Source organism: Uranotaenia lowii, chromosome 1 (assembly GCF_029784155.1).
Source record: "Uranotaenia lowii strain MFRU-FL chromosome 1, ASM2978415v1, whole genome shotgun sequence".
Taxonomy (NCBI): Eukaryota; Metazoa; Arthropoda; class Insecta; order Diptera; family Culicidae; genus Uranotaenia; species Uranotaenia lowii.
The window spans coordinates 39,454,219-39,479,378 of NC_073691.1; the positions used below are offsets into that span (position 1 = coordinate 39,454,219).

General features: G+C 41.1%; 1 protein-coding gene across 1 annotated transcript; it reads right to left on the reverse strand.

Annotated features, from left to right (window-relative positions):
• Window positions 1–208: 208 nt before the first annotated feature.
• Window positions 209–11,023, reverse strand: LOC129739085 (protein GPR107). Its single transcript, XM_055730479.1, has 9 exons — window positions 10,752–11,023; window positions 10,581–10,691; window positions 10,372–10,517; window positions 10,161–10,306; window positions 10,002–10,099; window positions 9,541–9,929; window positions 9,084–9,474; window positions 1,361–1,521; window positions 209–1,287 (listed from the first exon to the last, which is right to left on the reverse strand). Exons 1-9 carry the CDS (start codon window positions 10,842–10,844, stop codon window positions 1,146–1,148), a joined length of 1,677 nt encoding a protein of 558 aa, XP_055586454.1. The 5' UTR covers window positions 10,845–11,023; the 3' UTR covers window positions 209–1,145.
• Between the last annotated feature and the right edge of the window lie 14,137 nt (window positions 11,024–25,160).

The following is a 25,160-nucleotide window of genomic DNA, read 5'->3' on the forward strand; positions in this document are numbered from 1 at the left end:
TTTGTTTTTTTTTTGCTCGAGGGCCTGTCGTTGTAAATTTGCGATGTTAATACCGGGAATGATTACTCTTGTGACTGTCCGGATTTTTTTTTCTGTTGCCAAATGCCACTAACGTTACCGTCACAATAAAAATTCATCACCGGGCAATAATTATGTAAATACCAATCTGTGTGCGAGGGAATTCTTCAAATAATAACCGACATTCAGCTTTTGTTAAATAATGTGTTTATTATTTTTGTTACATCTATTCAAAAATTATGTCTACAGCTCGCGTGGTCCAAAAATTATCCCTTTTTGACACGGAGAGTACATTTTAATCCTTCCAATCAGCAGTATTAGCTAGCTAAAGGGAACGTGTATTGTTTTGTTTTAAATTGCTCAATCTACAATTTTATCGGTAGATTCAAGAGTCGTTTGGTTTCTATCATATGAATCATTGAAAAATCTTCGCTTGATTACAATTTTACTTTTGTTCTGAAAGTGACACCGAATGTCAAATCTAATTTCTAACCGAGAGGAATCCTTTAAGAATCGGAATCGGGAATCGAAAACCCTAGATACTGCTTCCTTACTTTTTTGGTCATCCACTAACACTAATTGGTTATTATATTATATCAATATAGGTATTTCATTTTGTTTCTGTTTGTTTTTTTCGGGTACGAGAAAAATTATGCCGATGCACACGAATGGTACCCTCATACGGCTTATCAGGATGACGCTTCCAAAAGGGAAGCCGAATGTACATCTGTCTTGAGCAAACCAAACTCGAATCAACATTGCTGCAGCGCCGAATCGGGAGCCATTTGTCCCACAAAAGATCACAGAAAGAAAAAAGCGCGACTTGTGAAACGTATTTGGACACTGCTAAGTTAGTTTAAAGAGTCTTACGGAAAATCATAAATAAAAACTACTCAGCAACAGAGTAACGTTTCATTGGTTTTAATTGCTACGACCTTTTCAGTTCAGAAGATGAAAAACATCAGAAACATAAGAACTAAAGTTAAAATTTTAATCATAATCGCAGCAAAAGCGACCAGCTGTTGTCGCGCGATAATCGGATGTGTCGCTTCATCCGTTTACCTACTTCAACACATCAGTACAATGTTCATTTTTAAGTTATTTAACGGGCGAATAAATTAACTGTCTTAATCGTACTCGTGTGAAGATTCGCGCTTGCTTATCAAATTCTCCCGCTCTTCCTCGTTCGCTTCGTGGACCATCGTTGACGGCGGCTGGGAACGATTGGTCACCTTGCTGATGCCCTCGGTGAGTCCGGTTTGGGTTAGACTGTAATTTAGAAAAATAAGTTCCTTTAGTCCCAAAAACTAGTAAAAAAAAAGAAACATTCAAGCCAACTTACACTTCCACCTCCTCGTCATCGTCGTCGTCGTCGCCGTGCATGAAAAAGTACGGATTCTGCGAAACCGGGCGGAACTTGTAGCCGGTGAGCACGAAAAACACGTAGGTGGCCATCTCTTTGAACATCTCGTCCAACCAGGCATACTGGAATGCAACTGTTATCTGTGCAGAGTATAGAATAAAAAAAATGTACGAATATATTAGGTACTTGACCCTGAAAAAAACGCCAAATCTTCAATAAGACTTGAAAGCTAAAAAATAAATTTCAAGTAATTTTCTTTCACTTTCCTCTGTTTTTCATTGAAATAATGCTTGGATGTTGTTCAGATTTTTTTTACGGAACTAAAAAATTTCACAGCCCGTTTTAAAAAAAAAAATCAAAAAATCATCCGGATACGTGAGAAGTCAAATCAGATTTTTTTTTAATTCAATGGCACCTTGCTACCAGTTTTGGCATGTCCCGTCGCAGTTTTTGCTAGAACCCAATCTTTTTGTTGATTAACACCTTGTATTGTGCCATACTCGCGCAGACGAAAAGCTAGTTGTTGGTTGGTGATTTGTGGTCTGAGCAGGCTTGTAATTGGTCACCATCGTTTGAATTTTTCCGGAGACAACCACCACACATCGTTCGTGACAATCGTGGAGAGCGCAATCGTTTGATCGGAGAGCAAAAAAATGTAAAACGAAATTTTGATCTTTTTTGTGATTAGTCGTTTGACTGTCATCCCTCTTGCGTAGATAATCGAGATAATCATTCCACATTGTTCGACCAACACATCCAAACATCACCCGGCGCTGCAGAGTGACGAATTTTTTTTTCAACAGGAGGGAGTGAATAGAAAAGATTGCATTTGCTTATTGAGTCTGTAAGTTCTGCTGCGTGAAAGAGATAGGCGATGTCGTAAACTGTCGGGAATGATGGTCGTTTGACCATCAAATTATCCCTCTCGTGTACCAAGACACGAAATTTTGTTCGACAATCACACAAAGAAGAATGAATGTCGTTTCGTTTGATGGTAGTCGACTGTTCGGCAAGTTTTCGGTCGCATTCGTTTAATGGCACGAACAATGATACTGATAAAAGCAGGCTGTGCGACTGTCAGAGAAAATGTCGATGGTTTACAAGTCTGGGTCTGAGATCGTGGATCCTAACCTCAATTGAGCCGTCCTCCATAGACAACACAATATCGTAACTCTTCCCTTCGTGCTGTAGTTGATGCTGCATGTTGTGTTCTTAAACAATTTCATGGGCTGTTTGGGCACGAGTCGGTTCCTACAAAGACCTGTCCATTGCTGATTTGTAGGTGGTTTACCTGGGTGACTTCCATACCGAGTTTTTCAATAATGAAATTGGCGATTTCCGGGTACTCAACTTTAACGGGAATGATCCGGAGATTGATGACAAAAGTGCGTTTGACCGTTGAGGTCATTTTGGCGAGTGTTGGATCCTTTAACAGGTTTCCGATTTGGCGGGAATACGGACAAAGTCCATTAGACTTTTTAGAAAATAAAAACTTGTTTTGATGACACCAAAAAATGCGTCCGACTCTAAAGTGAGCAAGATTGCAACTGTAACTTAATTAGAAAAAGTAGCGGTGATAAGATACATCCCAGTCTCACTTCAACAGTTACGGGGATTGGATCGGACAAGAAACCGTCGTGCAAGACCTTACACGAAAATGCCTCGTATTGTGTGTCGATTTAATGGACTAGTTTCTCTGGGACTCCTCGTCGCCTTAGAGCCGCCCAGATGTTTTCATGGTTAAGTCGGTCGAATGCGTTTTCGAAATCAACGAAAACCAGCAGAAGAGAGTCCTGGAATTCGTTGATTTGTGTCGGAATTCAGCTTGTTGCCGTCGGAGTGTAGCATCGATTTTCTCCTGGATCCTGTTCAGGATCACTTTGCAGAGTACTTTGAGAGTTGTACAGATCAAAGTTATGCCACGCCAGTTACCGCACTCGGTCAGGTCTTCTTTCTTCGGGACCTTTACAAGGAAACTCTGCATCTAGTTGGCCGGGAATGTTGCAGTATCCCAAATGTCAGTGAAAAGACGGTGCAACATTTGTGCTGACAAGGCAGGGCTTTGAGTATTTCAGCAGGAATGCAATCGATTCAAGGCGCTGTGTTGGATTTCATGTCGCTTCTATTACAGCCAACGAGGGCGCTTCCGAGTTGACGCCATTGGTGCGACTTACTGTTGGCGCTTCAAGCTGCGGGTTCTGTTGGCTATCGCTATTCGTGACTCGTATAAGTGGTTCGAAGTGCTCTGTCCATCATTTGAGCTGATTTGTTCGATCGGTCAATAACTGACCTGCTCGGTCTTTTAGCGACATTCTTGCATTAGTCCTAACACCACTGAGGCGACGAGAAATGTCATAAAGTAATCGGATATCTTCATTGGCGGCGCCCTTTTCTCCCTCTTCGGCTAGGGAGTCTGTCCAGGCTCTCTTGTCTCGTCTACAAGCTCGTTTAACTGCCTTTTCCAGCTCCACATAACGTAAGCGGGGGCGGCTGATTTGGCTGACCCGCTACATGCCCGATCATCCACCATCCTCCAAGTTTCACAAACCTTACCGAGAGTACCACGGCTCGTCGTAATAAAGGCATTCTTGATTCCACACCACTGTTCTTCGATTGTTCCTGTGGTTGCGGATAAACCGTTCTGTGAAAATGCGAGTGATCTTTTTACATTTACAGAATATGCTTCGCTAGAGCCCATTGTAGTTCGACAATTCGCTAATATCCCTTACTCTGTGATGACGACAGCGCTAAGCTATTCAATCATCCTTAAGAAAATTCAATGATGATGTGCGGCAAGCATTGGCATGCATCCCACTCACGCACATGAGAAATCGTATATACCTGCAAATACTTGCTCCTTTTATCCTGCTTGGGGACTTCAACGCCCAATCCACGAAGTAAGGAGGCATAAATACTATCGAAACGGTAACTTTATATCAGACTTTGCTGAAACCAATTTTCTCACCAACTTGAATAACGGGTCTTTCACCCGTCTTTGCCCCCGCACTGGCAAACACATCAGACATCGACCTTAGCATTGTCTCATGGAGTCTTGTTCCTAAATTAAAGCATTCTAGATAATGCTTTAGATCGAAACCTACATAAGATCAAAATACTGTCCCTGGACCTATCCGAAGCGATCGATCGCGTCGACCAAGCTACTATACTTAATTCCCTCCATGAGTAGGGTACATTCAGGTACTTGTGAACGCTACTGTATCAAACCCGAAACCAGTTTCCACAGGAGTCCCTCAGGGGACTTTTATTTCTCCTATCTTATTCCTTATTATTCCTATTTGTTTTGGAACGAACGAGTTCCGTCGAACCACCCTAATATCAGAAAGAGCTCAGTAGCAGCATCGCCATGCTGCTAGTATTCACGGTTGGCGTTGCGCGACAAAATTACATCGGTTTTCCTCGGGCACGAAGAGGTTTTTCCTTAGGGTCGAGCTTTAGGGTGAAGATTAAGTTTCCTTAGGGTGAAGATAAAGTTTCGGTAAAAATACAGTAAACTTTTTTGTAATGTTTTATGAAAATTGAGCGAGTGGGTTTATTCCCATGAGCTAGATGTAGAGGTGTGGATGAACTCGGTTTGCCGTGGTATAGGTGATCGAAAAAACGTAAACATTGTGTGTATTACAGTGATGACGTCATAACATCATCGGGGCTGCAGTGCGTAATACAGTTCACTAGAAAAGTTGTTAAATTAACATGATTAAAGTACTATAATACTAATAATAATAGTTCAAATACCTCGCTGTTTCCATCGTACGCAGGATTTAGATTTGGAATAACTTCTTCCGGCCAATCAGAGTTGGTTTTCAACGGATCGCTTATCGCCTCACAAATCATCAGTTTGGTCTGGTAGCTCTTGGTCCTTGACGTTAGTGCTGTTCTGTAGAGACTCGATTGAACTGTTGTTTCCCACCCTGGACAAGTTTGCATTTCTCTGTAGAAGTTCTTTTCTTTTCTGATTCCGGTTCCTCACTTTAGCTCTGATGGATCGAGCAGACTCAGTTGGAGGGCAACGAATGGATGGCAAAGCTGAGAGAAAAAACGAAACTTAAAGAATATTGCGATAATGGCCTAAGTTAGAAATACTTACCAGATTTTATAAGAACCTTCCTTGCGTTTTCCATATAAACATTGACAAACTCCGTCAATTCGAAATGCTGGGAGCACACGTATATGCCGGATCCATCCTTACGGCCACAGAACGCGAGCCATTGCTCTATTTTGCTTCTTAGCGTCGACCTGCGAAATTTTGCAGGATTTTATGCAGCACTTGGTCATTTTTTCATTAAACAAAAGTTATCTAAATCAAAAAGTCTTCCGTAATTGCAACCCAAACAACTCTTATGACGTCATTGATGCAAATCAGACTGCATTGCATGCACACCAGTCTGAAGATACTGATGTATTTGTGACAGCATCAAAATATCTCCGCACCTTATGTAAAGCTCATGGGGTTTATTCTACTGTTAGCAATCTGATCATAGCAACACAGAGTGCATTTATCCTAATCGCAGCAACTCAGAAACTTATGTCAAACAGTATATAAGATCAAAAGATTTTAATAAAGAATAATTCCTGGTCTGGCAGTCATTCTATTAAGATTAACTTCAAGAGTTAACAATTGGCGACGAGAATTTCGAAAGAAACCCACCAGCACCTCCATTCAAGATGGCCCAACCACCAACCGAAAGAAGTTTTGGAAGCTCAAACTGCATGGAGGAAATTTTCAAGATGATCCTGCATCAAAATCGACAGATGGCGGAGCAGAATCAACGTTTGATGGTAATCATAGAGCGTTTCACCGATCAAGCAGCCTCTCATCAGCCAGCAAACAATCCAGAACTGGTCATCGAATCGAACTTTCATCGAACATCCGGGAATTCTGCTACGATCCGGACAGTGGTCTGACGTTTGACCGCTGGTATAAAAAATACGAAGACTTTTTCCTCCAGGATGGTTCCAAACTCGACGATGCGGCCAAGGTTCGGTTATTGCTTCGAAGTCTCAACGTTACCGTCCACGATAGGTATCTCAACTTTATTCTACCCAAACATCCGAGGGAATTCAGCTTTGCCGAGACAGTTGAAAAACTCAAACAACTTTTCGGAACCCGAATTTCCCTGTTAAGTAGAAGGTACGACTGTTTCCAAGTCGTGAAGCAGCCGGACGAGGACTACGTTACCTACGCTGGGACGGAGGATTTTGAGCTTGGCAAGATCACACCGGACCAGTTCAAATCGCTCATCTTCATCCGAGGCCTCCAAGGATGCCGACGTCCGTACACGCCTGCTGTACAAGCTGGAAACGGATGAAGCGGATTGCAAACTGGAAACACTTATCACCGAGTGTCAGCGGCTCCAGAATCTGAAACAGGATACGGCTTTGGTTGAGCGTAAGCAGTCGTCAGCGGCTTCGATCTGTGCTTGCTCTCAAGCAGAGAAAGCAGCTGTCGAAATCACCGAATCAACCCCCGAAGAAAGGCAACCAATCAACATCCAAGACACCATGCTGGCTGTGCGGTGCTATGCACTACGTCCATGACTGCACCTTCACCAAACATGTCTGCAAGTCCTGTGATAAAGTTGGCCACAAAGAGGGATACTGCGATTGTCTTCCGGTGAAGCAAACTCAAAAACCCAAAACCGGTCCAAGAGGATGTTGCTATCAACCACATCAGCAGCGAACTTCGAAGAAAATTCATCGAGGTCCCTATCAGCGGCGTGGTTATCAGACTACAATTTGACACAGCGTCTGATATCACCGTGGTCTCGAAGCAAGTTTGGAAGAAGCTAGGATCTCCACCACTGCAACCGAGTTGCAAACAGGCCAAGGCAGCCTCTGGCAAACCCCTCCAATTCATTGGCAAAGTTCAACACGACGTTACTGTGGGAGACCAAACAAAGTGTGTAACTTTTTACGTAACCAATCAACCAAATCTCAATCTTTTTGGTCTTGATTGGATCGAACAATTCGGTCTATGGTCACTTCCACTCTCATCAATCTGCCACAAAGTGGAATCAAACCAATTGGTACCGATGCAGCAGTATAAACTATTATCCCCAAAATTATCTTCACGGCGTTTCAAGACGGGTGATGCAGTTTATGCCAACGTTTCCGCAACCAACGGTAGAAAAAAAGTACCTGGAAGTGTGATCGAAGCTTTCGGTAGCGCTTATTACAACGTGCTACTGGATACCTGGAATGGGCGGCGAAAACTAATCCGCTGTCATATCGACGAGTTGAAACCACGAGCCAATAGAAATCAAGTCAACAGCAGTTCCAGCGCTCCACTCAACATTTTGGTGGACATATTCGGATTTGAATCTAAACCAAAGGTTTAGATTCACCACCGGAGGAAGGTTCTGACACTTCATCCGAAGTTTTCGATGATACCGTGGAGTTTTTGGAGGATCAAAACCCTGAAGAATTCGAGGGCGCAGTATCAGACGGAACTCAACAAGTAGACGAACCCAAATCTTCAAGCGTTCCTGAACGGGTCAGACCGCGTGGTACCATCCGGATGCCTTCCCGTCTGGAACCATACATCGTGTTCTGAAGTTAGAAGGGAGAAATGTTAGCAATCTGATCATAGCAACACAGAGTGCATTTATCCTAATCGCAGCAACTCAGAAACTTATGTCAAACAGTATATAAGATCAAAAGATTTTAATAAAGAATCATTCCTTGTCTGGCAGTCATTCTATTAAGATTAACTTCAAGAGTTAACATCTACAAAGAAAGATCTGATGCTATCGAAGCATGCCATCAGGGGCGATCCTGAACACCAATAATACCATCTTTAAAATCTTCCCTGTTAACACAAAAAACGTTATCTATGCTGATGACATCCAATTGGCATCGAGCTCTGTATATGCTCGATTAGCACGAAACAGACTCCAAACTACTCTACACAGCGAAAAAATCACTGTATCTGATGGACAGTGATTTTTTTCACTTCCAACATCAGTCATGTTGATTGTCCCCAAATTTTAAAAAAATCTTTAATTAATGTAGGCTTAAGATTGGAACCGTAAACTGGAGAAACATTTCCGTTACACCTGAAAATTTCAAAACACTCGCTGTGGTAAGAGGTGTAAAGCCTGAACGATAATTGCAAAATTTTTGAACGTCCTAACTCGCTTCAAAAGAAACTGAAAGCTAATCAGTTATAATTGAGGCGCTTGGGATCAGAGGGGAGCAAGTGCCTAAATGATAGTTTCGAGAAAACGCGCTTCAAAGTTGTGAAGGTGCTCTTTCGTAGAGCAGATTTATACCACAAAATATGAAACCGAAAAAAAATGGCCCAAACAGGTGTAATATCGCATGAATCGAGAAAGAATGACCATCATTAAATTCCTATAAAAAGGAAAACCAATATTCAGGTAGACCGCGATCCCGCACAGTTCCTTTTCTAATTTACGATAACAACCTAAGAGAAGTTTTTCTCTAAATGAAGCTTACATAATCGACCTCAAAAATAATTTTGGCAAGAAAACGGCGAAGGGTCGCAAATCCTGCTGTTCTGAGCGTTTCCCATGCAAGGCGTTAAGTTCTCGGATTCTTCGACCTAAAGTCGATAGTATAACTCCAGGCGTTTTCAATGTTGCGTATGTTGATTTCTGTTGCTCAATTATTCAAGTCACGTATTTATCGGAAAAATTATAAGTCTTAAGTTTCCGTTACTTACCTTAAGCAAGTACACGATAATCCGGGTGAAGTAGATGTAGCAAACGATCATGATGTAGAACTGCCGGAACAGCTTCAGCTTCCGCAGGTTGATAGCCGCCTTCCCGTCGGTCCCGGCCGCTTCCTGCAGATGTCGAATGGACCAAACCACCGGAAACAGAATCGCTCCGCAGCAAAGTAAGTCGACAAGGATGAAAATATCTCTCCAGGTGCTGTGCTCCTTGTCACCTTCCTCGCTCTCGGCGATTATAATTTCTGCGACGTTTGCAAGCACTTGTAGCGGAATCACAATCATGAATAGCTTTTTGTCTTTGTCGGCCAGGATGTGTTTGATGAAGGTCCAACCCGTTCCGATGAGTACGATTGTGATAAACAGAACTGCCCCTTTGAGCCTAGAATTTTGAGGATTGATAATTTGTTAGAAGTTTAAAAAAAAGTAAAGGAAATGTAAGCCCTACAGATGAGTTACGTAGTACAGGATTGCCCAGGCTTCCACGTGCTCGCCTTGAGTCTCGATGAAATGGTAATTGATGGCGTGGAACATCAGTGAGAGGGACTTAAGGAAAACAAGCACAGCCATCAGATAGTGGATTTTGAACACCGGATGTTTGCTTTTGCGCAAGATGAACACCCAAAACAGTCCGGAAAGGAAGAAAAGAAGCGACATCATGAAATAGAGTGCCGGAAGGGGCATTTCACCAGCCGAAAGGTAGTTGCCATCGTTATTCTCCTCGATTATGACGTCGAACTGGAGCGCGTACAGGTTGTTCCGATCGTAGTTCGGGCAACTGTGGAAGTACAAATTGTACAAGCCCTCCTCCGATTTGCTGGCCACGTATAGGGCGAACTGGAAATTGAGAATTATTCGTTGATTTTAAAAATTAAATAAATCGTTAAAACGAATAATTTAGAAGCTTACGTTAAAACTGCAGTACTTATAGATTGCGTCCTCGCTTTTGCAGCTCAGAGTTAGGTTGAAATTGTGACAAACGGAAGATTTCGCGGAAGCGTCAATTACTGGAAGAAAAATGGGAATATGAGACTTAGAACAACGAAATTTTATAAAATCAAGTCTTACCATCCCGCTTTCTGCGCTGCATATACATCGATTTGGAGTCGCTAACTTTGGCGAAGGATTGCCGTTTGGATCGGAGAGCCGGAATCTGTTTTCGGTCCTTGTAGATGTGCACATTTTGCCACTCGTTGGAACAGTTAAGATGAACCCTGTAACAAATATGGAAACATACATTAAAACTTCTGTAGAAATTCTTCTGATGACTTGTCCTTACACATCACGTTTCAGATCCATTGTAAAAAATATAATTGGTCCACTACGAAGCGAGCTGATTGATTCCCTCAGGATGCAATCCTCTTGATGAGTGTCCAAATATGGGTTCATAGCGTCTGATAAGGTACGATCTAGAGATAAGCCAAACTATAAAAAAAAGAACAGATTGAACCAGTTTCAATAAAATCTTAAAACCACTAGCAATCTTACGACATTGTCCTCCGATCCGACGTCGACTCGAAATCCAGTAACCTTCACATCGAGAATTCCTCCGGAATAAAACCCGAACGTGCTTAAAGGAATGTATCTTCGAATGTCATCCTAAGGTGAAACAAACTCTTTAAAATAAGTCTCAAAGCACTAGAAACTGCGATAACTTACCCGAACTTCCAGATGATGTCTCCTACCATCCGAGGGTGCCAAAAACAACACCAGCAGCAGCACTCCAAGGGAACCGATCCTTGAAGTGGTCATCCTTCACTTTTTCTAGCTGCACCAGGTGGTTATCGCATTTGGGGTCGACTCAGTGAATGTTGTACCAACTATCAAACAATTTACAGATGTTTTTAGAGAAATAATTCGTCTAAACCAACAATAATGTTCCGATTTCGATTTTTCACACTCGGCCACCTTTTGTTTTTGCTGTCGTATCAAAATGATGACAACGAAATGGGTAAAAATGGGTAGAATTTTTTCTCGCCGTGTCTACCCGTCAAATGACAGTTCAGCGAATCGGTTGAACCGGTTTTAACCCGCTTGTCGAAAAAAATACCGTTTGCACTGAAGATCTATAAAAAATGTTATCGGTTTTGAGCAATTTTCCCAAAAAAGGAATGTAAATTTTAAAAATCGATGCAGTTCTAATTCTACCAAGAACACCGAAAGAGAACAAGAGTGAATAAAGATAGGTAAAAAAATTATCTTAAATTGACTAGGAATTAAAAAACCGAGAATAAATATTTAGTTGATCAATGATTTTTTTTTAATTTCTTTATTTGAAACGGCTTGCTAAGGGCATCCGCAGCAATCGCGAGTATAGTGAAAATACTCACGCGTTTGATCACTCTCATACCGCACCGGGGGTTAGTATGAGGGTGAGAAAAATAGGGCCGTTGCCGTCGGGACCGACAAAATCACCAAATTTGCTCACTAGAAAGGGGCGAGAGCAAACATGCACTGAAAAAAAATCTGCAATTTAAGGCTAAGTAAAACAAACGACGTTCAGCGTGTAGAGTTTGTTACATTCATTGAAATTTTGTAATTTTGGTAAACCAATTTGTTAACTAATTAATTAATGATTCAGTCGAATGTGCGGATGGAATTTTGTTCGCGGGGGGATCGAAAGTGTGTTAAAGATCATATAGAGCCATTTCGGAAGTATTCTGTGCTGGGTCGAAAGAGGTGAAAATTTAGACCCTCGGAATCGGTGGCCCAGGATTTGTTCTTTGCAGCCGAGTGGGCCGTCGGAATTAGTATAATTTTGGACGGTGCCGAACTTGCAATTGACCAGCATCGAGTAACAACAACACAAGCGATGAAGGTAAGTGAAAAAACTGTTTATTTAGCGAAAATTTAATTTTTTTTCTACTCTCCGTACAGCTTGGAAAAGTACGCAACAGATAGAAGAAAAAACTTCACCATCTGGCCGGGTCCATGAGCAGTATCTTTAGCAGATAGGGTTGAACCGGGGCAATGACGCATACAGTCCTCCTTCTCGCTGCGCTGCACCAGGGCAAACGGTTCCGACTCACTGAAGCCGAAGTCTTAGGACCAGCGGCGGAAAACCTCCTGCTTGATGAAGGAACGTGGTGGAACTCCACAGCAGCTGGCTTATTTCGCGCAAGTTCCACTGACTTTCGGATGATTCCGGCTGCTACTGCACAGAAGTTCTTGCTGCATCCACCACCGGACTTGGTTGCAGGACGCTCGAAGCTGCTTGGCCCTGTTGCTGCTGTATGGCATGTTCAACCAGGATGTCGACTTTGACGTCACGTCACGGATAGCAGTTAACCAGTCGAATAGCCGCCAACAATCCCCATGTATTATAATAATTATTAATAATAATGAAATAATCGAAATAAATACGAAAAACATATCGACTCCGAAAATTTACTCGATCGGTATAAATTTAATTTAAGATTTTCTGCAAAAGTTTTCTCAGTGCAATGCTCAATTTAAAAATTATTATGCTTCCGCCCGGTGCGCGAACGAGTGTGTATGCCAAAATAGGTCCGCTGAAATGAGCAAAATCGGGCCGCGTATACTCCCGTATTGGTGCGTTTGCTCTAACAAACTCATTTTGTGTAGTTGATCGATGATCAGAACTATGAAAATTAATAAGTGAAAAAAATCACGAGAAATTAAAAGCAAATATAAATATTGGAACTGTAAAATACTAGATTTTCTACTACAAGGAAATCTCCGGTTACTACGCGCTGGCCGTTCGATGTCACTCGCGGAAAACTCTAAACCGAAACCTCGACCGTTGGAAACTCGACTCGCGAATGTTGTGTCTGTGCGAAAAGGAAGGATATACGCTTGAAACGTCTGACAGCGTCTGACTGTGTAGCGAGGGATGTTCATGTGTTATAATCAGTGTACAAACTATAATTGTTATGTAACAATAATTCCATTACTCACATTCCCCTTCTTCTCTATAGTTTTTTTTTTTGCGAAACTGTACTATAACCCAATTTGCATTAAAAACACACATTGTTTACCCTTGATCGGTTTTTTTTTTACTCTTTGGAATATCTGACGCTCTTTTATAATGGTAATTTATTGTACAACGATATCAACCGTTGCACCGTGTACTTGGCATCTTTAACACTGGGATAGCCAAAGTTTTCAGATCTCATACTTCGATATAAATACAATCAGTTACGTAGCAGTGCGTTCGACCTAGGACTGGGGAATTCCTTCCGCCCAACTCAATGGCTCCTACCTGACCACATAACCCGATGAAATGACTTCCCTTGCAGTCCGGTGTCCGACGTGCACTTGCCTGACGAAAGTGCGAATGACTGGGTGTGTTGAGATGATGAGAAGGCAGGATGACGAGACCGCTGATTGTATGACGTACGAGTAACCCTACTTGATGACAATATTGTATTCTCATGTTATAGCATAATTATTAGAGCATCTTGGAAGGCATCGTAATATAGCACTACATTTCCCCCTGGAAAGCTTTCCAATATTATGAATTTCTAAATAAAAATTACGAAATGCATTCATGCCCTCTCTAGATGTGATTGGTTCGCAAGTATTTTATTCAGCCCCGTTAACACCGGATAGAACTGAAGCGTGTAGAAATATTGATTTCTCCACTATATAAGTTTAAGCGTGTGATAACCAAAACAAAAACGAAAATATAAATAAACTGATCTTTTCGGAAAGTAAACAAACATTACAAAGTTTTGTCTACAGCGTGAAGATTCTTTTTTTCGAAGACCTCTCACTGGATCCACCACAGCCTCAGTGAAATCCACAACTACCGTCCGAACTCGTGCAAAATGGAGCCAACACAACTCCCGAACGAAGTGCAAATTGTGCACTTCCTGGAATCGCCAAGAATACCAAACGAAAATTTCCGATCGTCTCCGAAGAACAACCCCGAATCCATATCGAAAACAAAAAAAAATTCTGTTTAAATCGGTGCTCGTCCTCTTTTCTTGAGGACTATCAACGAAACTGGAGGTGTACAAGACTCGTGACTGTTGCAGCTTCCCATCTGGAATCTCAAGTAAACCATCTATCTTCGAATCCATTCGTTCAACTAAAAAATCTTGTCCTGTTCCCGAGAGACTCCAATAAAAACAGCGTCGATGAATTTGAGCCTTCAATTACAGTCGCCTATGAAATCCGTCGTCTCTAGTGGAATGTCCATTAAAATGCATCAATGCTTTGGTGCTAGAAGAAAATACAATGTCTACCGCGTCGGCTGGGATAGTCCTTTTAAAGTAAAAATGACCCTTTGTGTATTCCTAAGGACTCTACCGGGTACCTCAATCGATCCAGCTGTAGACTGCCACTCAGGAAACGAACGTCGGTTCACAAGCGGCCAGCCCAGATTTTGAGAAATCTTTAACAGACCGCAATTTTAAAATTTCCCAATCGTAAACGTTTATCGGTAACAAAGAACTCCATGCGCTTGCTAACAAAACCCACTCGAGAGCCAAGTTAGACCACTGTCCAACAGAATGAAACAAGACTCTTAAGACACAAGAACGTAATAAGGTAAACCCACTCCCAACAGGGTGTGTCTCTATCAGTGAAGAGAACACAACTATGGTCAGTGACTCAACTTCAATTTTCAGAATCTGTCTTCTTCGACTAACTTTGGCCTCCATCTAAGTGCCCACACGTCCAATGAAATGCCTCAGCGACTACAACTGTTTCCCGCAGAGACAAACACTATCTTTTTTAAATCTCATTTCTCAAATTTAGGGAAATATCTTAAAAATCAAGATTAAATCAAAGATCAAGTCAGACACCTCTATTGTTATACGAATAGTACTTTGCAAGCCTACATTCCTTTAATGCTACTGAAACTTCTCGTTTCCTCCTTACTCCTTCCATTTTTGATTGAGATTTCAGCAACGTCATTTGACAAAACTTTTTATTTTGCAGGATTGAATTCTACCAAAAATGTATCTAATGTTCCCACGGCAAGTACATTAAAACGTCGAGATATAAAAAGGTGCGATGGCCTATTGATGGGGTTATACGCTTTCTTGCTGCAGATTGAGTAGACGGCACGGCTTGGTTCAAGGCACAAAATCTTCGATTCGTTTGCAATAAGGACTTGCCACGTGCTCCAAGTGCTTTAATACAAATAGCAACACCGTGTGAGCTGAGCGTACCTAATGGTGTCGCACAGGAAACAAAGCATACGATAGTCAGTTGAAATTCAGCTCCTAGTTGCCAGTAGGTGCATGTAACACGCTGCATATAAATCAGCACCTTCGTAGACAAACATGCTAAGAGAAATCAACAAATAATGAAGTTTAGAAACATTGTGCTATCCGTCAAGTTAAATCGCCAAAATGCTAGTTTGTTGCAATTCTATGGAGTCTAAGCATCGATGGCTTATATATTCCGAGGTCTGTGGAGTCGCTAGATGTTGCTCGAAAAATACCTTCAAATCAACAAATTCAAATCCAGGATACTAAATGTTTTCTTTTTCTTCTTCAAATAGTCCATTTCTTAGTAACGAAAGAATGTTCAACCGTTTCCAATCTCATTCTTTTTTCTGATTTTTTTTTAATCACTCTCAGAATAGTGTGTATACGACAACCACTTGATGTGCAACTTTTTCTGGCTTCATAGCTTACAATACAGATCTCCGGTCCATAAAGTTAACCAGAGGTGATACGCGGTGAACTGATGGAAAACTACAACGATTCTAAACAGACATTGGTTCCGGAAAGTAAAGAATACAATTCATGTCATCGGCTGCCGATTTCTGATGATGAATATGATTCATATAAGGCCCACAACATCGTTTTAAAAGCTTAGAAGTTTTTTTCGGTGTTGAACGTGCCAACCCGAGGTCTTTTGTCATCACACTCGATTCCAAACTCCCTTCAAAGTTACATCTTAAAACGTAAGATGATTTATCACTCCGGGCCGAGGACTGGACTTTTGGTGTGTACATTAAGGATTTATCCGAGGACTCACGGTTACTTCCTATTTATCATGAGAGGCCCACACTGGACGTTTCAATCTCAAAACTTAAGGAGACGTTGTTTAATTGAATCACAAAAGCGTCACCTGTCCCTTTGCAGTAATAAGCACGTAACGACCAGGAATGTGGAATCCTACTACGGTATCCGGAAGTGCACATCGCGTCAGACAATTAGCAAGAGGCAAAAGTTATCATCTCGTCAAACAGCTTATATTTATTTATTTTGGAGGTAATTAACTTTTGGAACAATTTCACCTCGTATGAATACGCCAATTCTGTTTTGAGAAATGATTTAATTCACTATTTTTGTTCAAAAGGTCCTAATCCAATCTAGTAAGTTTCCTCTGAACTGAAGAGTACTTAATTTAAAAATAATCGCCTTAACCAAAGTATCTTACGGAAAACGAAGCAAGTGATAACGCCTTAAATGGACTCATAGCACAGATGAACTCATAGTTCTTTTTTTTTTAACCACGGGCTACACTCATAAATCCTTAACTTTTTATTTCAACTGGCCTTTAATGGGCTAAGTTATCATTTTACAATTAGTGCCTTAATCAGTTTAAGACTATTGGACTGATGATCATCGCCTCAACTGCACTTAGAGTGATCTAGTAATCATTGCCTAAATTGGACATATAATCCTAAACTGGCAATCATTGCCTAAACAGTCCTGAACTGGCGATCATCGCCTAAACTGGACTTAGAGTCCTGAACTGGCAATCATTGCCTTAACTGGACTTACAGTCCTGAACTGGCGATCATCGCCTCAACTGGACTTAAAGTCCTGAACTGGCAATCATTGCCTTAACTGGACTTACAGTCCTGAACTGGCGATCATCGCCTCAACTGGACTTAAGAGTCCTGAACTGGCAATCATTGCCTTAACTGGACTTACAGTCCTGAACTGGCGATCATCGCCTAAACTGGACTTAGAGTCCTGAACTGGCAATCATTGCCTAAACTGGACTTACAGTCCTGAACTGGCGATTATCGCCTCAACTGGACTTAACGTCCTGAACTGGCAATCATTGCCTTAACTGGACTTACAGTCCTGAGCTGGCGATCATCGCCTCAACTGGACTTAAGAGTCCTGAGCTGGCAATCATTGCCTAAACTGGACTTACAGTCCTGAGCTGGCGATCATCGCCTCAACTGGACTTAAGAGTCCTGAACTGGCAATCATTGCCTAAACTGGACTTACAGTCCTGAACTGGCAATCATTGCCTAAGCGGGACTTTCAGTCCTTTACCGGCATAGAATGCTTAGAAAATACTCACCAGAAGTAGGAACTGGAAATTTTTCCAAAACAGAAGTCGAACCAGGATGTTTCTCCTTAACTTTGTGAACCACGGCTCTGTTTGATAAGAACAACTCCTATTGATATCACAAAATAACACTCACGTTGGAATTTTTTCTTTTCGGGTTAATGACGATGGCCGCCATTTTGGATGCTTTGGAGCAACCGGAGATTTCCTTCAAATTAAAGTTTCAAATTATCTTATCCGACTTTGTTTTTAAAGTTGAGATGTCCTGTCACGGTCGCCACTGTAAAATACTAGATTTTCTACTACAAGGAAATCTCCGGTTACTACGCGCTGGCCGTTCGATGTCACTCGCGGAAAACTCTAAACCGAAACCTCGACCGTTGGAAACTCGACTCGCGAATGTTGTGTCTGTGCGAAAAGGAAGGATATACGCTTGAAACGTCTGACAGCGTCTGACTGTGTAGCGAGGGATGTTCATGTGTTATAATCAGTGTACAAACTATAATTGTTATGTAACAATAATTCCATTACTCACAGGAACCAAAGATAAAGCATGACACAAAAAAAAAAAACAATTATAAAAAATAACAAATTTAAATCGAGAATGACAAAAAAAAGCAAATGAGAAAAAATGAAATATTCAGCGAAGCAGAAATGTTAGAATTGGGTTAAAAATAAATGACAAAAATTAAAAAATTAGTTACCTCCCAAATTAACTGGCTTTTCGAAAAATGACACAGAATAAAATTAAAAGTGACGCAAATTGAGCAATATATGGCAAAAATGTCATAAATGACTAAGATGATTAAAATAACAAAAATGACAGAAAAAGACTGGAATAACAACATATACAAAAAAATATGATGGACGAAAAAATGTCATAAATGACTAAGATGATAAAAATAACAAAATTGACAAAATTGATAGAAATAAAGGAAAAAAGACGGGAATAACAACATATACAAAAATTTATGATGGACAAAAATGATAAACAATCAAAAATGACAAAACCAAAAATAACAGCAAACTGAAAATAAAAAGAACAGAATCGAAAAAATGGAAAAAAATCAAAAAGGCGAAAAAAACATCCAAATGAAGAAAAAAACATCAAACACTAGCAGAAACACAAAATGATTAAACAAAAGAGAAAAGAAAAAAAAGAAAAAAGCAAGATAATTTTTAAAAAATAGAAAAATATGCCAAAAATAACAAAAAGGAAAAAAATAATTAAATTGACCAAAATGGCATAATTGGAAAACTAGGGAAAATATCACAATTAAAAAAAAGATATAAACTGACAAAAATTAAAACAATGACAAAAATAACAAAACAAATCAATACGTTATACACGACAAAAATGAGCAAATCCAGAACAGGCGCAAATGGTAAAAATAGCAAAAAGACCAAAATTACAAGAAAGACAAAAATAGTAAAAATTATTAAATACCTAACCAAAAATAAAAAATCACAAAAATAATACATTTGAAAAAAAAAAAATAAAATAAAACAAAATTAATTAAATCATTCCATCCCAATTGCTCGTCAAGTGCGGATGTGTTTTTAATTCGCTACCGTGTCGGGTGTGTTTTTTTTTTCGTCACGTAATCGAAGTGCTGTTGCTGTCGTACAGTGCGGATTCCCCAAGGAGTGATCATCTGTCGATCCGGTCGTCAATTGCCGGTTCATCAGCATCGGAGGTGCGAATCTGTGTTTGCTACCGATAACGCTGATTCCACACACCGAGACGGGAGCATCATTTTGTTTGGCAATCATCATCAGCATCGGGACCATCAGCAGAGGTGTGTAATTTGCGCCCCCCCCAATAATTCCAGGTTATATACTGTTTGGGTAATTATCCGAAGGATCCGGTTTTGACTACCGTAAGCGGATAGTGGGTGTGTTGCACAGCTCGATATTGGATTGGTCGTTTTCATTGCATCCAGCCCACTAATCAAACGAGAACGAAGGCTCGTTGCCGTTGTCATCGCCAAAGCCAGCTTCGATCAACGGAGTACCACGTGGTTTTGTGGTAGATACCAAAGAGAGAAAAACACTGAAAACAATTAGTCATTAAGAAGTGCTTGTAAAACTGTAAGTTATTTTTCTCTATTTTAACTTTCTCTACTTTCTATCTTCTTTCCCTTTATATTTTGATCGTGTTGTGCTTCGCTCATATATTTATCACGGAAGGCATTCGTGTCTCCGTTTTAAAATATGAGCGAAGGCGGGGGGCTTCACCCGTTAACTGTGGATGACGAAAGTGTCACCTACGAGGATGAGGAGTATTTGGAGGATTCGGCGGTTGCTGGTCCATCAAATGCTTCCCATGCTCTGATGGAAGAAAATCTTGTATCACCCACAGTTAATAGTAGACCAACCCGGCTCCGATCCTACACAGATGGTTCGACTTTCAATGGGCCTTGGGTGGTTTTCATCCGGCCCAAAACCGGTGGAAAACGACTCAATGTAATTCAGATAACTAAAGATCTGGCGAGGTGGACCTCCGTGACCAGCATAGCTAAAGTGCGACCAGACAAGTTGCGCGTTGTTGTGGCTGACCGGAAAGCTGCCAATGAAATTGTTGTCAGCAATTTCTTTAAGCTTGAGTATCATGTTTTCATTCCGTCTCGAAACGTAGAGATCGAGGGTGTGATAACGGAAATGAGTCTGGAGGAAGAATATATTAAATCCAACGGCGTTGGTAAGTTTAAAGGCCTTGATTCGGCTTCGGCCGAAATCTTGGATTGTCGTCAACTTAAAATTGCCAACGTCGTAAATGGAGTTAAAGGGTATTCGCCTTCAGCCTCATTTCGTGTTACCTTCGCGGGAACCGCCCTCCCTCACTACGTCTTGATTGACGGAATGTTGAGGCTTCCTGTGCGACTCTTTGTGCCTCGCCCAATGAGTTGCAAAAGGTGCATCAAATTGGGCCATACCGAGTCCCATTGTTGCAATAAAGCACGGTGCTCTCGTTGCGGAGAGGAGCATGAGGAAGGAGCGTGCTCAGCAATAGAGCAGAAATGTATCTATTGCGGGGGCTCTCCTCATGATATCTCTGTGTGCGAGGCATTTAAGAGTCGCTGGGATAAGGAGAGGCGCTCTTTGAAAGAACGATCAAATCGTTCTTACGCCGCTATTTTGAAGAGCGCTTCTCCCCCGGCTCAGCCTCAGCCTAGTAATATTTTTTCAGTGCTGCCAGTTGACAATGGAGATACTGACACGACTGATGAAGATCATCCTATTATTTTTAGTGCCAACTCCCGAAAACGCTCTAAACCAGCTCCAAAGATCCCTAAAATTCCAAAAAAAATACCTACAGTTAGTTCCACAATCGACGGTAGACAGAAACCATCTACTTCAGGAAAAGATAAAGCAGTCCCGCCAGGATTCTCCATGAATTTTGTACCCCTGAATAAACCAGAAGCAGCGGGGAGTTCTACAACCCCAAAATCTACCGCAGTCTCGACTGATCCATCGACTCAATCGGGATTTTTTAAGTTGAGTGACATCTTAAATGGAATATTATCGTTTTTCAACGTATCTGAATCGATAAGAGGCATCGTTTCTGCGATGCTTCCTATAGTAAAGACATTTTTAAAGCAGTTGATGCAAACTTGGCCCATTCTTTCAGTGTTTATCTCTCTCGATGGCTAATTTACGCCGAGAGGTCGGAGATATCACTGTCTTACAGTGGAATTGTCGTAGTATTATCCCTAAACTGGATCCGTTCAAATTTCTACTTCATGATACAAATTGCGACATCTTTGCGTTGTCCGAAACTTGGTTATCTTCTCAATCCAGCATCTTATTCCACGATTTTAATGTTGTCCGTCTAGATCGTGACGATTCTTATGGAGGGGTGCTTTTGGGGATCAATAAGCGTCACTCCTTTTACAGAATTCACCTTCCTTTATCAGGCGGAATTGAAGCTGTTGCATGTCATACAACTATAAGAGGTAAGGACTTATGTGTTGTCAGTTTGTACTGGCCTCAGAGAGTTGCAGTGGATCGAAGCCACCTAGAGGACCTGTGTTCAGTTTTGCCTGAGCCAAGGTTGATCCTGGGTGATTTTAATTCGCATGGAACTGTCTGGGGAGAACAAATTGACGATAGTCGTTCTACTCTTATTTATGACATTTGTGACAGTTTCAATTTAACAGTTTTGAACACGGGTGAAAAAACACGGGTGCCTAGACCTCCAGCAAGACAAAGTGCAATTGACCTCTCACTCTGCTCAAATTCTCTATCATTGGATTGCCAGTGGAAGGTAATCCCCGATCCCAATGGTAGTGATCATCTGCCTATCAAAATTTCAATCACCAATGGTGTCAACACTTCAAATTCATCAAACATGGCATATGACCTAACAAGACACATCGACTGGAAAAAGTACTCGGACGCAGTTATTTCAACCATCAATTCTGTGGCGGTATTACCTCCATTGGAGGAATATACTTTTCTTGCTCGCTTGATTCATGATAGTGCAGTCGAATCTCAAACGAAACCCATCCCAGATCCATCTGTTCGCCTAAGGCCTCCCAATCCATGGTGGGACAGTCAGTGTACTAAACTTTACGTGGATAAATCGAACGCCTTTAAAGTTTTTCGGAAACACGGAACCCTGGATAACTTCAACGCGTATTTTTGTCTTGAGCAGCAATTTAAAAACCTGATCAAGGGAAAAAAACGTGCGCATTGGCGTAATTTTGTGGGAGGTTTGTCGCGGGAAACATCCTTAAGCACTTTGTGGAATGTGGCACGCAGCATGCGTAATCGTTCTTCCACGAACGAAAGTGAAGAACATTCGCATAAATGGATTTTCAATTTCGCACGGAAAATCTGTCCAGATTCCACACCTGTGCAAAAAATCATCCGAAGTGTGTCTCCGAACAGATGCGATCTGGATTCCAGCTTTTCAATGATGGAATTCTCACTTGCTCTCCTCTCTTGTAACAATTCAGCTCCGGGAGTTGATAAAATAAAATTCAACTTGTTGAAAAACCTTCCGGATGCCGCCAAATTTCGCTTGTTGAATTTATTCAATCAATTCTTGGAGCATAACATTGTTCCAGAAGATTGGAGACAAGTGAGAGTTATTACTATCCTAAAGCCTGGAAAACCTGCGTCCGATTTTAATTCGTACCGTCCAATAGCGATGTTGTCTTGCATTCGGAAATTGATGGAGAAAATGATTTTGTTCCGATTGGATAAATGGGTGGTAACAAATGGTCTCCTTTCAGATACTCAATTTGGGTTTCGAAGGGGCAAAGGGACAAACGATTGTCTTGCTTTGCTGTCTTCAGAGATACAAATGGCGTACGCAAAACGTGAGCAAATGGCTTCAGTGTTTCTAGACATAAAGGGAGCTTTTGATGCAGTCTCAATAGAGGTTTTGTCAGAAAAGTTGCACTCCCGGGGTCTGCCTCCTCTATTGAACAACATCTTATACAGCTTGCTTTGTGAGAAACATTTGAACTTTGCTCACGGGGATCTTGCTATTAGAAGGACCTCTTACATGGGCCTCCCGCAGGGTTCATGTTTGAGTCCTCTTTTGTATAACTTCTACGTAAGCGACATCGACAGTTGTCTCTCTGAAGGCTGCACTTTAAGACAACTTGCAGATGATGGCGTAGTATCCGTAACAGGTGATACTGAGTCACATCTGCACGGGCCTTTACAAGATACTTTAGACAGATTATCTTCCTGGGCTTTGGGGCTTGGGATCGAGTTTTCTCCACAGAAAACGGAGATGGTTGTTTTCTCTAAGAAACATAGACCTGCTCAACCTAAGCTTCAACTTCTAGGCAGAACGATCACTCAATCAAGGTGTTTTAAGTATCTTGGGGTTTGGTTTGATTCCAAGTGTACCTGGAGAGCCCACATTGAGTACCTGAAAGGAAAATGCCAACAAAGAATCAATTTTCTCCGATCAATCACTGGCACCTGGTGGGGAGCCCATCCAGAAGATCTTTTAAAATTGTATCGAACAACCATTCTCTCAGTTATGGAATATGGTAGCTTATGTTTCCAGTCAGCTGCTAAAACTCACCTCATCAAACTCGAGCGTATCCAATATCGTTGTCTCCGCATCGCTTTGGGCTGTATGCCCTCAACGCATAATATGTCTCTCGAAGTTTTGGCAGGCATACTCCCACTTAAAGATCGATTCAATTTATTATCACTCCGGTTCCTCATCAGGTGTGAGGTCATGAACCCATTGGTGATCGAAAACTTTGAAAGGCTACTTGAGCAAAATCGTCACACCAGATTCATGTCTATATACCATGTCTTCATGACCATGCAGGTTAATCCTTCTTCATATTCTCCAACTCGTGTTTACATCCCAGACTACGACAACTCTTCTGTCCAGTTTGATTTGTCTATGCAGCAAGAAATTCGTGGAATCCCTGATTCGCATCGTCCACTTCTGATTCCAAGAATTTTCGAAGCTAAATATAGACACGTCGATGCTGACAAAATGTACTTTACAGATGGATCGCTATTAGAGGAATCAACGGGATTTGGAGTGTTCAACGAAATAGCTACCGCCTCATATAACCTCCATCCACCATGCTCGGTATACATCGCAGAGTTAGGAGCCATTTACTGGGCGTTGGATAGCGTCGTTTCAAGACCAGTAGGACACTACTATATTATAACGGACAGCCTCAGTTCTGTTGAAGCAATCCGTTCAATAAAACCGGGAAAGCACTCGCCGTACTTCCTCGAGAAGATACGAAATAATTTGAGTGCTTTATCAAAACGTCGCTTTACCATCACCTTTGTTTGGGTTCCCTCTCATTGCTCGATAGTGGGCAATGAGAAGGCAGACTCTCTGGCAAAGGTGGGAGCGATGGAAGGCGACACGTATCAACGTGAAATCGTCTTCAGCGAATTTTACTATTTGGTTCGAAGAAACTCTCTTGTCAACTGGCAGCGCAAATGGGACGAGGATGATAAGGGTCGGTGGTTCCACTCGATTATCCCAAAGGTAAGCCTCAAACCCTGGTTTAATAGATTGGATCTGAGTCGGGATTTTATTCGTATATTTTCCCGTCTCATGTCCAATCATTCTTCCTTAGACGCGGTACTCTATCGTTTTGATATTGCTGGCAGCAATTTGTGTAGTTGCGGCAAAGGTTACCATGACATCGAGCATATTGTCTGGTCGTGTGAGGTCCATCTTGTCGCCAGAACGAATTTAACAGACTCCCTTCGGGCCCGAGGAAAATCACCTAACGTCCCAGTGAGAGATGTACTAGCTCTGTTGGATTTGGACTACATGTTCGAAATCTATCTTTTTCTAAAAGCTATCGATCTTCGTCTATAATTCTTTTTATTTTCATATTTCCCTTTACTATCTTCTTTCTCTTTAAAATAAAAGTGTTAAGCTAAGCAAAATATTGTTAAACCAAAAAACGAGTTTGGCTCCTTAAAACCTGAAGGTATGAGCCGTTTCAAATAAAGATTTACAAAAAAAAAAAATAAAAATTAATTAAATAACAAAAATTACATGAACGTCACACAATTATAAATAAACAAAACGAGTTTGGCTCCTTATAGCCAGAAACTGTGAACCGTTTCAAATAAAGAATTTTCAAAAAAACCATAACAAAATTTTGATTGAAGCATGAAAAAAGAGGAAAAATTACAAAAAATAAGACAAAAATTTAAAAAAAAAATTCGAAAAAAAGAAAATTATTAGAAATACAAGAGTGACAAAAATAATAAAAGTAGCAAAAATAATCAAAGTTTCAAAAATTACAAAAACTGAAGATTTTATTTAGAAAAATATTTTCCAAAACTACAAAAATAATTCTTATTTTACACTCTTCA